Here is a 15,725-nt window from a genome sequence, read left to right on the forward strand (position 1 = left end):
TGATAAAACAGAATTTTTACAAAGCCAATACATATGGTTGTTTATTACAGGCTCATGTGGTTAAAGCTCGTAATCCTAAATTTAGACTAACACAATATTATGAGGGATTGATGAGTTATTAAATTAAAATAGTTAGTTATTGAATTAACCTATAACACTCTCCAAATGTTTTGCAAACCCACCGTCACTGTGTCTTTCCCATGACAAGGAAAAGAAAGGGGTCAAGTGGGCTTGCTCAATGAATGACTAACTACTAATGACTTGAAGGAGTATGAATATGTAGACAGCGAAACACGGCAAACAAAAGCATCACCGGGTAACGCAGAGGAATGCTTGAGTCAAGTCTCCTTTGTGCCACAGTCTGCCAGAGTGCTATGACCTGGGAGTCAAACACAAGCTGACTTCTTCTCAAGAGCTTTAGAAGCTGCCTGCATTGTGAGAGCAATGAATATTCATCAGACACGGACTGAATAAAAGACTTTAACTTTAATTTTGGACCAACTTGACCGCAGATTTATGCACCGGGGCACTGAACAAAATCAAGAAGTTTAACTGACAGGAGAAACAGAGCACTAGATGGCTGGATGAAATATATGAAAATATTTTTATAATTTATTTACTACAAAATGTATAATAACATTGCAAACCAACAACATTAATCATTTGTCCAAAATTGACGATATGTTATTTTACAAAAATTAAACAAGTGAACTTTCCTTGATCTGAATGTTTAATTGCAATATACCTAAACAAACCCTTCAACTTTCTTTATTCAATATACAATTCACCACCTTGGAATTATGAGGTTTTATCTACATTCTGCATTCCATTGGACTCTAGATAGAACCAAAATGTACACAACATACAGAAAAACCGTCACATGATATATATACGTTTACAAAAAAGAATATCAGAATACCTCAATTTTGAAAGAAATGTCACAATAGAACCTTATAATTCCAAGTAGGGTGATGTAAAGAAAGACACCATACTACACATGAAAAGCACTGAGGTGACTAAACACACACACAGAAAAGCAAAAGCCAGACCCTTCATTCCAATATCTTTACCAAGAGATGACTCAATAAAGGAATATCTTCCATCGACTGGTCTTAGGAATGTGTTAACAGATAACTTCCAAGCAGAGTGCCAATATAAAAATATAATCAACCAAACAGACAGAAAAAATACTGGCCTGAAACTTCAACTAAACAAACTAGATACAACCAGAAATAGACAATCCATATATTTCAAATGGAAATCTTACATCTTCAGACAAACAAAGTAATATAAACTCTCATAGTTAGGTATTTTTTTTGTGGTCATCCTTTGTTACTTTATATTAGGTTGCATGGAAAAACGGTTTTGAAAAAGTCGTCCCAGAACAAGTTGCGTTTAGGGCATCTGTAACTTTAACAACTGTTTGTTGTTTGAAGAGCAAATGTCTCCACAATTATGAGAAGAGTGAGAACAGTTCCCTGCTCCAACCTTTCTGAAGGAAGATTTTCTGATGGATGAATAGCACATTATTCCACTGGAGGCTATTTATGATTCTATTGTGAAAAGGTTTAGAGATAAATATAGAGAAATGATGGTCCACCATTTATTTTGTCCAACCTCAAAACCTGGGTGACACCTGCAGAGAACACATATTTATCAAGGTGTCTTGTTATTAAAACAGAATTGAGCAAGAGCAAACGCTTTTCATTTATATGATTTTGTGTATATTTGTGTGCGTACGTTAATGTTTCTACAAAGAAAAGCCTTTTTTATCTTGTCAGAGAACTTCTTGAAAAGTTGAGCATGCTTTTTAATTTTTGGAACAAGCTCTTGGCCACATAAAATGGATGATTAATGACTTTGCTCTGTTTGGTGTGTAAGCACAAGACACTTATGTGCAGAGGAACATTTGTCTTCAACAAATGAGGAGCTAGAGCCATTGAGATGCCCTCACAATGCAGAGGACCCTTTTCATTCACGGGCCATGTGCGACGCAGGAGGCTTGAATTATCTGCTGCACTCCCATCGACCCCCCTGCACCCTTCCACTCTGTTCCACACAACCATCAATACAAAGCACTTCATGCCAGGAGGCTGGCCCTTTACTCGGAGGGTCACGGATCTGCAGTGAGACCACTGCTGCAGGTCATTCAACTCATCCACCCCTCGACACTCTCACGTCACCCTCATCCCCACCTCTCGTCAAAAACGCAAATACAGAGGCGGCCCTCCATTGTGGGTTCCGGTGAATCTGTCTGGCCCTCAAAGGCTTTGTTAACAGTGCCGGTCCTACATGAATCCCTTTACTAGAGCCGCTGTCGCGGGATGTGTGCCAGTGACATATGGCGAGTAGTTAACGCACTGTTAATGCAACCTTAACAAAACTAGTCATGCTTCTGAATCATGAAAGAGGTTAATATAGGTAGATTTCGTTTTGGGTACAGATTTCTATTGGCATAAAATGTGCACATTAAAATCTAAGCACTTCTGTTTTAAAACAATAGCATACCTATTTGATCAGGTATCAGAAGCGACACACAATTTGTTGTGTGCACTATGTGTAACATTGTATAAGTAATTGTAGTAGTAATCCATTCACAAACTTTGATGTCATGTGTAACATGAGAGATAACAGTTTTCCAGTTATTGCAAATAAACCCTAAGGTTGTAAATACAGAGACCACAAGGCCCTAAAGAAAAGTGGACCACCCTGTATCACCCAGATGATTTTTATATAGTTTCTTTTAATAAACATCAGATGTCAAAAGTCTCAGTTTTACAAGAAATAGAAAATAAACTGTATCTTTTAAATGATTAAATACTGTGTTGTAAAAGTTGACAAGCACAATTTAATACGTTTTATTGGTTAGATATGAATACAATTCAGTGAAAAACATAAAGGATGACTAATAATAATGGTTTAAAATGTAAACACCATATTTGGTGACTATTATTATTTAAACTTGAAATAATAAAAGTCACCAAATAGGGTGATGCAAGTTTTCTGAAAGACAGCAGCAATGTAAGGGTGAAATTGATCCTTTACCTCTGTTGAGTCACATGTGAAAAAATATGTCTTGGATAAATCTGACATAAGTGAAAAAAACATTCAAATTTCTGATAAGGGTCTATATGACATTTTTGACAAAATCTAGTTATTTGCATATTCATATTCTGACAACTTATTAACATCAATGTGATGTTTTTTTCTTTACATCGTTTACATTTTATGGTGTAAAAATCTCCAACGTCAAATGGAATGCAAAAACTTTGAAGCTCAATATCTCAAAACTGATCATTTATGTCATTTATTTTGAGTAAACATTAACAATGGGTGCCATCAAATATTTGGGACACCGATCTGTTGTATAGTTTCCCATCACAATAATCTTTGACCACAGAATTCTGCGATTGACCAAAGATGTGTTTCTGAGAGGCTTAAATGAAATGCTTAATATAATAAGCACATCTTTTTGACACTTGTAAGCTGTATTCCACTTATATCTCGCTAGTTTGCCTCTACTTAAAAGGCCTTTCTTTGATCTGCTGCTTGACTAACAGGGTTCATTCAGTTTCTTAATCCAGTAGTATTGAGTACTTAGGAGCAGGCAGGGCCTTAAATTAGTCAGCACAGTGTTTAGAGGGATGATAAATGTAATGTGTGTTGGTGAAGAGCCCCATAAAGAGAATCCTACACATTCATATGCATGTGTTTGTATGCTCAGCTTGATTGGAATGCTGTGCTGGCGTAAGAACAAAGGAATTAAAGGAACAAAGCACTTAAATCTAAGGAAGACAAGTGTCAGGGTGGCAGAAGGAAGGGGGTGATGGAAAGAGCGTGGATGATTGAAAGAAGTGTGGGAGATCTTACACACAATAAGACCCCTGGTGCCACAACCATTCCTTCCCCGAACAGTCTTTAACACAAATCACACGTGGCCCCATTGGCTGCACGTTAAAAAGGTGTCAGCTGAGCTCCCTGATTTTTTCTTCATGACACACATTCAAACTTGCTACACCACAAACACTTGTCACACAAACAGGAACTTCTGTCACCTTGTTTACATTTTACATCACACTTTGACTTCAACCGGTGATCTAGCTGGGAGGCCAGTTTTAGTGTGGTCCCAGCTGGGAGTTTTAGTGCGAGCGTGTGTGCGGCGTGCATGTGAAGGTGCACATCTGTGTAAATTCTGAGTTTGTTGTAAATTGTTCATAAAATCTTACTTAAATGGTCGCATTAAACTGAATTCAAATAGTTCAAAAAACATGTTGTGCTTCATTTCATAATTGGATTTTATTTAGCATATTTGTATTGCATTTTGTCATTATTTGGACATTGCAGCGCATCTTAGAATTAGACAGAAGGCAATAGTTGATCCATCAGATCAACTTCAAATCTTGATTATCAGAATACACTAGAATACACTTTAAGTAACATACATATCTGTAATACACTACATATGGGCAGGTAACATAAGGCACAAATGAAGATTCTATCATTATTTACACGCCCTCTTGTCATTTCAAACCTGTTTGACTCTTATCTACAGCAAAACACAAAAGAGATTTTTAGAAAAATGTTAGTAACCAAAAGCCGTTGGTGGAGACCAACCACACAGGTTTAAAAAGACAACAGAGCGAGTAAATGATGACAGAAGGTGAACTATTCCTTTAAATTCAGACCAGAACTTCCGTATAACACACAATTATAGAGGTCTCAAAACCCAGATCCAAGGAGCTCATGCTTTCCATGATAGCAAAACTAAAATGATTCACTGGACCTTATAAAGTTGATCTTAGTCATTCAAGTAATTAAACATGATATTATGCATTTTTATTTTTATTTTAGGTTGGTAGGCCTACTTGCAAGAAGAGACACGGTGTGCTGTCTAAAATAGGTTCTGAAAGTTTCACAACCAGACTGAAAGGGTGATTTTACATGTCTCCTGGGGTCAGTGGTTCTTTTGAATTTACTTTGCCTAGCACTTGCTCTCTCTCTCTCTCTCTCTCTCTCTCTCTCTCTCTCTCTCTCTCTCTTTAAATAAAAACAGGAATGTGTTGTAAAAAAGAGGAACACACACATGTAGGCCTACACCTTAATAACCATTTATCTTCAAGATCACATTGATGAAAACTCATTGCTCGATCCATTGTGAAATAGCGTTAGAGAGTCCATCTCTTAAACATGGATTTTCTTACATGTTTTTTGACAAATTTCAAATAAACTACCTGTTTTATTATAGTATACAAATGGATACTCAACTTCTACATTTTATTAAAGGCCACATATGAAACAGATTAAAAACCTGTTGGCAACTATTGCCCCCCTCTGGGCACCGACCTGTGTAACACAGTATTTTGACATAAAATACTTTTCATCTCAAAACATATTCGAATTTCTTATCTAAACACGCAGTGCATTATTCCAAATTCAGCACTAATAGTTTTTGTATAAGCAGATAACATGCTTTCTAAACACGGACTTTAAACCTGCAGGCTACCATCAAGCAGTTTAATTGTTTGTTTGAACACCGCCCGCTCGTTTCTAAATTTCCCCGTCTGAATAGTTTACACCAATAACGTATCTCTGCACTGAATAGATGATTATTTTAAACCAGCACCCAAAGACACGGTGTTATAAATATAATATCTTATCCTTATAAATGTCATACGTGTGAATATATTTTTAAATACGTACACGTACGTAAACCACAAGATTAACGCGCCCCGTGATCACGTGACAATCTCCTGGAAGCGTTTGTTTGTAGTATGTGGCGGTCAGCCTGTCCACGCCGCTCGTGCTGTCACCGGACTGTCCTGATGTGATTTAGGTATGTCCGCACGGTCTCTTCGTTTTCATTTTTGTCATCGTGCATTTGTCATTCCGGCACAGCTTTCACGTTACGCTAAAGTTGTCATATCGTTACGTGATGGGATTTTATTTGTCTGTTGTATTATCGCAGGTGCTGTCAAGTTCCTGTTCGTGTGACCTGCTATCACACTCACGTCAGCCTCTAGCAGTTGCCTTATGTACATTTACCTATTCATTATACATAATAAACGTAAAAGCGTGATCAGAAACTTTCACTTTTACTTTTGTATAGAAAAATAGTTACAATATCATTATTATATCATTATCCTAATCCTAATAAACTGGCAAACATAACTATATATGCAATTTTTTAAGACAACCCAGACCCCAGTAAGCAATGTGTTTTATAAATATTGTGATACATTTGTATTATGTATATAAATATATGTGACCCTGGACAACAAAACCAGTCTCGAAATTTAGATTTTTACAACAACTGAAGGCTGAATAGTTAAGCTTTTTATTGATATATGGGATGTTAAGATGGGACAATATCTGGTGGAGATACAAGAGTGTAAAACTCTGGAAGTAAAGGGTGGAAAAAATCTAAATATAGAGAAAATCGCCTTTGAAGTTGTTAATCCGGGGCACTGTAGCAGGCCATCCACTCACAAAAATAAAGTTTTTATATATTTTGGGTTGAAAATTTACAAAATATCTTTATGGAACATGATTTTTACTTAATATCCTAATGACTTTTGGCATAAAAGAAAAATCTATCATTTTGACCCACACAATGTATTTTTGGCTTTTACTAAAAATGTCCCCCTGCTACTTAAGGTCACATATATACTCTGTATATAGAGAAGTTTGATCAGGTTACAGAGTTCATAAATTACCGTTTAATCGCCGAACAATAATATCCAGATTATAGGATGCACCGAATTACTGCTGTGTAAAGTTAAATGAATTGTAGTTCATTCTGTTACATTCATTTGATAGTCAATTTTAGGGAAAGATACTGCCCGTATGTTTGACAATTTGTGACACCCAATTGAACAAACAGTGCTTGCTCTGTCTAAGCATAATGGTTGTGTGTTTAGTCATCTTTCGCCTTCTTGCATAAGATAAAACGTGTTCTTTTGAACTGTTTCCTTTGGAATTTATTTAGAGGATTGCAAAAACATCAACCTTTAACCACTTAGACTTGCATATGTTGGTGCATTATAAATCATAGTTTCATGACGTTTAGTGTTATGAATTTACAAAAAATTGAGTTGAATATACATGTTTTATACTAGGGACCGCAGATGCTTTATTTGTCTGTAAGCAACGTGACATGTTACACGTTTTGATGTGGATATCTGTGGTGTTGTTTTACAACCTAAAACAATACCGCAATGATCTTCCTCGTGGAATCACAGGATTACAGTGAGGTTTTTGGAATATCTCAAAATTCATCCTTGTTGGACCGGGGTTGTGTTACCTTCGCTATCTTTTTCTTTTTTTATACCGTTTGTTTTGCGGCTCTTGGCGTAACCTGGATTTTGACAGTAAACAGTATGGTTCAGATATGACTACACTGTTTTTGTAGTATACTCACACAATAGATATTGGTCTCATAGTAAAACAATGACATCACATTCTGAATGTATGCAGAGCATGTGTTCGGTGGAATACAATTCAGGATCTGATGTTTTTGATAAGAAAAGGATGTAAACGGACCCTTGAACATGATAAAGGAACCATGACTTGTAGACATGACTCATTGCTACTGAACTTAATGTGTTTTTTGTACTGAGAAATCACCAACTGATGTTGCAATTCTTTATATGTGGGACAGCGAAGTTACCTGCTATATTTCATGTAAACATTTTTTTTTAATACGGATTTATTGGTATTTAGTATTTACTGCATTACATGCATGATGTTACTAATTTACATTATATAACATTTTAATGTTTTTTTTAAATAGCAAGAACAGTCTGGTAAACTAAATTCTGCAGCTTGATCCTCATTTTCCTTTAGAGTTTAGATTTATGATTATGTTTAATTATGACTTATATATTTATGTCTCATTGCTGACCCATGAGTTTTTTGTTAGTATAGAGGTTTGTTATCATCAGGCAAATATTTGCATAAGGTTAATGTTATACAAAGTTACTGATGAGATATGTAGCCTTTTACGAAAAAGCCAATGAAGCGATTATCAGACCAATAAAACGAATAAATACTTATAATTGTATATTCTTTATACTGTATACATTTTCGTTGACTGATAATAACCATTTTAAACACAAAAACATTTGTTTTTACAGGGTCAGTGCTTGACATTACAATGCTGAGAATGAAATGGGAACTGCTGCTACTGGCCATCATCTGTTGGCAGAGAAGTCACACAGATATTGCTGAGCCAAAGCAAAGTCTTGGTCATGTGACTGTGGTCATTGTAGGTGCGACGGGTGACTTGGCCAGGAAGTACCTGTGGCAAGGCTTCTTCCAGCTCTACGCAGACCAGGTGGGCAAAGGACACACCTTTTCATTTTACGGCGGGGGTCTTTCGCCCGATGAGAAGGCCACTCCTCTGCTGTTTGGGATCTTGAAGGAGCTGGCTTGCCCTCCGGAGCTCTCCACAGAGCGCTGTGCGTTGGTCAAAGAGCAGTTCCTGCACCTCGCTCAGTATCGGCAACTAAACACCTCAGAGGACTATGAGAAGCTCAGCCAGCACATCAGACAGCAGGTGGAGCAGGAGGGGATGGTGGAGGCAGGTAGGCTCTTCTACTTGTCTGTCCCAGCTTTCACATATGCAGACATTGCAGAAAAGATCAATAACACCTGTCGCCCTGCACCGGATGCGTGGCTGAGGGTTGTGCTGGAGAAGCCGTTTGGGCATGACATTGGTGGTGCCCAGTTTCTTGCCAAACAACTTTCAGACAAGCTAAAAGAAGAGGAGATGTACAGGATCGATCACTATTTAGGAAAGCAGGTACAATGTGATTTCATAAACATATTATAGATTTTTTTCTTGAGCTTTGGAAATAATAAATACTGTATTTTTCCGTCTCAAAGGTTGTCTCTAAAGTGTTGTCATTTAGGAAAGAGAATAAAAAACTTCTTGACCCAATCTGGAACAAGCATCATATTGAGAGAATAGAAATTGTATTAAAGGAAACGCTGGATGCAAAAGGTACTGCAAGTTCAGTTTAAATTTAAAGTATTCATTCTCTATAAAGCTTTTCTTTTTGTGTTTGATGTTGACTTTGAAGGAACTTGACTGTTGTGAATATATTCACAGGTCGAATTCAGTTTTACGACCAATATGGTGTCATCAGGGATGTGCTCCAGAACCACCTCACAGAAGTCATGACCCTGATGTTAATGAACCTTCCCGCAAATCTGTCCAACAGTGCAGAGATCCTTCAAAACAAACTTCAATTTTTGGCTTCCCTTCAATACATAGATAAAAGCAATGCAGTCATAGGCCAGTATCAAGCGTACAATGGAGAAGTTCAAGAGGAGCTCAATAAAACAAAGGATTTCTACAGTTTGACCCCCACATTCGCCGGTGAGCGAAAGCTTTCCATTCTTAATTTTTAAGGAATTGTGCCATTTAGGTTTAGTATCCTTTTTTTGTGGAAGACAAAATAGATAAGTTTAAAAAGTGTTACTCAACTCTTGCCATATACCAATGTGAGTAGTTACGTAGTAAAATGTAATGTACAATAAAACATCAAATGCATTATATTTCTTGTGCCCCTTTTAAAAATTAAAAAAGGTTTTGAGTAAAATTTTCTTCTTTGGATGACTGTGGTTATGTTTACAGGTGTGGTCATTCATGTCAACAATGCAAAGTATGATGGAATCCCCATATTCATGATGTCTGGCAAGGCGCTTGACGAACGGGTTGCATACGCTCGTGTCATTTTCAAGTGTGACACATTTTGCGTCCAGGATTCCACAGATATCCAATGCAAATCCAAGCAGATCACATTTTATCTAGGTCACGGAAACCTTGAGTATCCTGCAATTCTTGTGAGCAAGAACCTGTTCAAACCAGATCTAGCGAGCCACGACTGGAAAGAGGTCACAGAAAACAAAGATGTAAATGTGCTGGGGTTACCACTCAGTGATTATTACATCCAGACACCGGTTGTGCTCAGAGAACCTTATGTCGAGCTGATCTCACAGGTCCTCATTGGACGCAAAGACAGCTTTATTAGTACAGAGGGACTCCTTGCTTCCTGGGCTTTCTGGACTCCCCTCCTCCACAGCCTGGCTCATGTCTTTCCACGTCTGTACCCCGGTGGTGTGGCCAACAGTAACCTGCTGAACTTTCAACTGCGTGGACACCAGGTGTCCTTCAGCCAGGAGGCCGTGGTCAACATCATCAAGTCGGGCACGGAAGAAAACTTCCAGGTGATGCAAGGCAAGTTCAGAAGTTCTGAAATGGTGTCCGCCTGGTCGCAGGAACTTGTGGAGCGGCTGGCATCTGATCTTTTGATGGCTGCTGAGGAGGCCATTCGACAGGACGGACAGTTTCATCTAGCGTTGTCTGGCGGTTCCAGCCCGGTGGCTTTACTCCGTACACTCGCCCTGGACCTCTACACTTTTCCATGGAGCGACACTCACATATGGCAAGTGGATGAGCGTTGCATCCCACACACAGAATCCGGGTCTAACTTCCGTTCCATTCACAACCTTCTTTTTCAGCATATCCGCATACCCTACTTTAATCTCCATCCCATGCCGGTGCAGCTTAACCAAAGGTTGTGCGTGGAGGAAGATGGTGGTCCCAAACTATACCAGCAGGAAATCAAGCAATTCATCAACGCCTCCAGCTTCCACTACGTCCTGCTTGGCGTGGGCCATGACGGCCATACTGCATCGCTGTACCAAGACACCAAATTGGACAGTGATAACGAACGTTTGGTAACTCTCACGGAAAGTCCGATTAAACCTCACCAGAGGATGAGCCTCACATTCACAGCCATCAACAAGGCTCGGAGGGTAGGTGTTTTGATGATGGGAAAGGGTAAACATGAACTTGTCAGTCAGCTCAGCCGTATTAAAGGCGAATCACCCAAGTATCCCATAACCAAAGTACAGCCAAATAATGGCACTCTTATATGGTACATAGACTATGATGCACTGTTAGGGTAGAGACAAATCAGTATCAATTAAGCCACCTATCGAGGCCACTAGTTCAAATTAAATGCTGTATTGAGGATCATAGCATTTCTGAAGTGTGATAAAGGAGTGCATTTGTTATTTTAGTGCCGTGACTGCAAAACTTTAATTTTACTGTGATTATGGAATGATTGCATTATGAATGATGTGCATTTCAAATCTGAACCTCAGGAACATCTGTAGCCTTGAGTAATAGAAGTGTTTTAGATTAAAATTTTATATTTTTATATAATGTTGCTATTCAGAAAAATCAGACCATTAATAATTCAACAAACAGTAGTGATACAAGACTTGTTTACAAATACATTTCGACCAAATAGTGATCAGATACATTCATGTCCAGAAATCCTATTACCCATGATGTCATACTGTCAATTGTCAATGTACATTTTGGTACTGGACTGCTTTGAGTATCGGTTGCTGTCCTGATAAAGTCATTCCAAAAACCTTGTCGAATGAGAGTGCATTTGTGTCGAATGATTTATAATAGCTTGAAAAGACTATATTTTAATAAATTGCTGTTTTATAATTTCCACAAGCATATCGTCGCCATCCTTTTGAGACCTCGTATGTCCACATTTTTTCACACTACTTTTTAAATGATTACAAAGTTGTCAAGCACTCTTTGATACTTTTTATTTGTTAGATATTTGCAAAACCCAGTTACAAACATAAAGTGTGACTAATAATTACTTAAGGCAAAAAATGTAAATCATGAAATATGGAGATGCAAGGTTTCAGAAGGACAGCAGCGATGTGTTCAATTGTATACATTTTATACATGTTAAAAGATCTGGGCAGTATTTTGAAATGCAATACAAAATATTGCATTTTGTGTTGGATTTAACTGTGCCTTGTTTTCCTTATATTAATCAGATAATTTACTGTAAGATGAATGGAATTTGTAATAATGGTGTATTTAAATTAAATATTTGTCTTGCTGACAGGTTGAACACATTTCTAAACTGACAATGGATCTAGGTTTGGCTACTCCATTTAAAGTAACTTGCCTGTGCTGAATACATGATTTAACACGTAATTTCCCATCATGAACATAAGACAGAGACACAAAAAATAAACACCACATATCTCTGATTTCAAGTCACACAATGGCTGATTCGATTTAACTTAAGTAAACAACATTCTGCCTGCATAGTTCTTCTCGCTTGTAGCTATGTTAGTATTATTAAAAGGGAGTGTCACTGAATGGACTCCATCTGTGTCTAGCCGCTGTCTAAAACACCTAAAATCATTTAAATAATAGATGCACCTGTATTCAGTGTCTAGCAGAAGGCCAAACAGACAGACCGACTCATATTCCACCCCGAAGGCAAGTATCCTATAACCAATGAGGAAATAATCTGTGGATCAGGAAAAGACCTCCTCTGATCAGAAAGAAAGCTGGGGAAAATAACAATGGTTAAAAAAGTCAAAGTTGAAGTCTGTCACATGTACAGGACATACATATAGAGGATTGAAATAGCATTACTGTAACACCCATTGTGCATACAAATAACACTAAAGATATACAAAAATATATAGATAAATACAGATTATTATATGCATATATATATATATATATGTGTGTAAAATTCAACATTACAAGCAGGGATATTTAAAAAAAGAAAATGTGTTTTCTTAAACTCTTGATTTTGTTGAATGGAATAAACATACAATATACCTGTTGAGAGTATGCAAGCCCAAGAGACCACCAAAGAAAATATATACAATTCTGGGGTGGTGTTTGCCTGACAAAGATCAAATGGGATTGGAGATTAATATCACATGTATATATCGGATATTCGGTTTAGAATAAAAATAAGCATTGTCAGAAAACCACATTCATTATGATTATTACAAAGCACACTTACACATTGAGGTGCAGTCAGGGTAAGAATGGCCGTACAGAGGCCGCAGGTAAATGAGAACAAACCGAATGAGTGATGCGCCACCTTGATAATCTTGGGAACTGGATCAGTGAGTGTGAGCGCTACGGCCAAACCTTTCATTAAGAGAGAGGGTTAATAATGTGCTTTTAAAATAGAGAAGAATCTTCAATAGGAGTCCTTATTAAAAAGTACTGATAATTAAAGACTACCTGTTGCTATGAGGGAGAACACAATAAAGACTACTAAATTGTTTAACAGTGGCTTTTCACAAAAGCGTGAAGACTTTGGCCTGTGAACACATTTCAGAAAATTAGACAAACAGCTAAAAACATGCACACAAAGATTTTGTATATGATATAGGTCAAAGGTTGGATTGGAATACAAGAGTTATATCATATCAACTATGCATGGACACATTTGCACTTGCCTGCACAAGACGTAAAACTGTGGTGCCAGGAAAAGCACCACAAAGATGAAAAGAACGATCTGACTGCCAGAGAGACACAATGTTAAAATTTTTCATATCTGTACAATTTCCCTATCAACAGAGCAATTTAGATGAAATAGTAGCCTATGTGGCACACTGTTTAACTGCAGACAAACAGACAGACAAACTTACAATTTCAACCTCTGGTCTCTTGGAAGCCACCTGCTGGTCTGAAATGCTGCATGAAGTAAGAAGTGATGAAACATTGTCCTCCTGCTTTCACCCCAGATGACTCTGTACTGTATTTACAGTAGATGTCGCTGTGTCATACACCTACAAACTTATACACATCACTGGAAAATAACTGTGGTGATGAACATTAAAGAGAGGCACACTGACACTTCTTACCAGAAGGTCTCGTACCAGGTTGTCTGACGACAAGCAGGAATACAGAGATGATTTGCTGGGTTTGTGAAAAGGCGCACTCTAGTGGTTAGACTGAGTTTTATTTTAGCTTTTCAGGTTTTTATGTAAGCTTGGCTACACAGGGCATTGCATACAGATAACATCAGCGAAGCATAAAGTAAAATACAGAAAACGGAGTGTTATAGAACTGGTTATGGAAAATAATGACTATATGTTCATTTATGTTTAATACGTATATTTCATCACTTCAGAAGACATGAACCCCCTAGAATCCTGTGCATGACGTTTATGTCATGAGTGCCATTCCAACAATATGAAGAGCCCAGATATTTTGTGGTAATTGCTTCTTTTAATCATATCTGAACTCTTAACAAACTGTTGGGAGGTGGGGGAAACATCACTGTCAATTTTGACATCCTCCTGAGGAGAACACTACACTGTTCCACAGTTGTTCTTTAAATCCACAAAAAATGTTTGGGAATGAAAATAAATTATTGCAAACTATACGTGATCTCTGACATTGTTTAATGTTTGCCAAACTGTTAAGTGAAAAGCAGCATGTGCCTTTGAGTTGCATTGTTCGTCTGGTTCCCAAGAGACATGTAGCAATAAGTGTGCAAAAGTTTTGTTCCGCCCTGGAGAACAGCCCCTTCTGAACATGCCTTTAAAATAGCCTTTGTGTTCTAGGGAATCACCTCTGACCCATATTACTACACACAGATCCACTGAAATACGACACATCACATCTGTTTCTCTCATTTGCACATATAAAGTTAAATACGAGGTTCTTGGTTCAATCAGAAACTAGAACAGCGTGAAAGTGACACTTCGGGATAAACCTCGAGTATGCCTACGAACTACAGTGGAACCTGGGACATGTTGGACAATGAAAACATTGAAGGTTACATGGTGGCTCTTGGTGAGTATTGATCAGCAACCTTTTTTTGCTTTACAACAGTACATTAAATATACCGTATATAAATAGTAAAAAAAAAATTTGTTTTTATTTTGCTTATCTTAATGTCAGATGAAATTGTAGTGTGTGCATATTGAACAAGAATGTGGATTTCACTTGAAACTTGGTAATACAGGAATTGATTTCGCCACACGAAAGATAGCGGGCATGCTCAAGCCACAGAAAATCATTGAGCAAGATGGAGACTCTTTCAACATTAAAACTTTAACAGCTTTCCGAAACTACTCCTGCTCTTTCAAAATCGGCGAGGAATTTGAGGAGGTCACCAAAGGCCTGGATAACAGAAAATGCCAGGTTAACCCATGCACATCAAACATACAATAAAAACACAGCATGGCAATGAAAGGCTGTGTGGTCAGAGTCTAAAAGAGCAGTTTTTGTGGCAGAATTGAGAAATACCCGTTTTTTTTCCCGACAGACAACAGTCAACTGGGATAACGACAAACTTGTGTGTGTGCAGAAAGGTGAAAAAAAGAACAGAGGTTGGACGCACTGGATAGACGGAGATACCCTTTACCTTGTGAGTCAAATGTAGGCCGAATGAAAGAGCAATAGAAAAATACACGCAGTGTTATTATGATATAAAATGCTTTAACTCTATTCTCTTCAACTTTTTTCTTAAGGAGCTTAAATGTGAAGACCAGACCTGCAAACAAACATACAAAAGAAGTAGTGCTTGATTCTTAACTATTATGTTAAAGTACAGAGTTAGTCTTAATGATTCAGTGGTGATGTAACACGTCATAAATGGCATTTTAAACATTTATTTTGATGATTTTTATATGACAAAATTCCTCAAAAGGTTTCATGAATGTAAAGATGCATTACTGATTTGTAGAAATGTTGCTCCAACAAATCTTTAACTATTCTGTAACTGTTACATAATAATCGAAAAAAATAAAGCACATTTTCAGTATGTATTTTTTTTGGAATATAGGTTTGTGTAGACACAGCTTGTGTGGGTAGAAAAAAGCTATTGGACTGCAATTCCTCAGCAAAAATGTAC

At 37.5% G+C, this 15,725-nt stretch overlaps 3 protein-coding genes across 5 annotated transcripts; 2 read left to right on the plus strand and 1 right to left on the minus strand.

The window, feature by feature from the left end:
• Positions 1-5,766: 5,766 nt before the first annotated feature.
• Positions 5,767-12,105, plus strand: h6pd (hexose-6-phosphate dehydrogenase (glucose 1-dehydrogenase); the record flags this gene model as incomplete). 2 transcript variants are annotated; one of them, XM_079460698.1, is made up of 5 exons in its annotated part: positions 5,767-5,833; positions 8,133-8,800; positions 8,884-9,001; positions 9,110-9,379; positions 9,638-12,105. In XM_079460698.1, 4 exons carry the CDS (start codon positions 8,153-8,155, stop codon positions 10,972-10,974), a joined length of 2,373 nt encoding a protein of 790 aa, XP_079316824.1. In that variant the 3' UTR covers positions 10,975-12,105. The 2 variants fall into 2 exon arrangements, with proteins under 2 accessions (XP_079316824.1, XP_079316825.1); XM_079460699.1 differs by lacking the exon at positions 5,767-5,833 and having other exon boundaries at positions 8,153-8,800; positions 9,638-10,448; positions 10,525-11,951.
• On the minus strand, positions 8,049-13,750 carry LOC306896586 (uncharacterized protein). Of its 2 annotated transcripts, XR_013786940.1 has the most exons (7): positions 13,510-13,750; positions 13,318-13,380; positions 13,100-13,179; positions 12,873-13,003; positions 12,683-12,749; positions 12,272-12,402; positions 8,049-8,752 (listed from the first exon to the last, which is right to left on the minus strand). XR_013786940.1 is itself a non-coding variant. In XM_079460704.1 (6 exons), the coding sequence occupies exons 1-6, from the start codon at positions 13,581-13,583 to the stop codon at positions 12,341-12,343; spliced, it is 477 nt and encodes a 158-aa protein (XP_079316830.1). In that variant the 5' UTR covers positions 13,584-13,750; the 3' UTR covers positions 12,233-12,340. The 2 variants fall into 2 exon arrangements, 1 of the variants encoding a protein (XP_079316830.1); XM_079460704.1 differs by lacking the exon at positions 8,049-8,752 and having other exon boundaries at positions 12,233-12,402.
• A 664-nt stretch (positions 13,751-14,414) lies between these two features.
• rbp7b (retinol binding protein 7b, cellular) lies at positions 14,415-15,638 on the plus strand. The gene is made up of 4 exons (XM_079460705.1): positions 14,415-14,662; positions 14,835-15,013; positions 15,138-15,239; positions 15,343-15,638. Exons 1-4 carry the CDS (start codon positions 14,590-14,592, stop codon positions 15,397-15,399), a joined length of 411 nt encoding a protein of 136 aa, XP_079316831.1. The 5' UTR covers positions 14,415-14,589; the 3' UTR covers positions 15,400-15,638.
• The last annotated feature ends 87 nt before the right edge of the window (positions 15,639-15,725 follow it).

The sequence above is a fragment of the Barbatula barbatula genome (assembly GCF_947034865.1).
Source record: "Barbatula barbatula genome assembly, chromosome: 7".
NCBI lineage: Eukaryota > Metazoa > Chordata > Actinopteri > Cypriniformes > Nemacheilidae > Barbatula > Barbatula barbatula.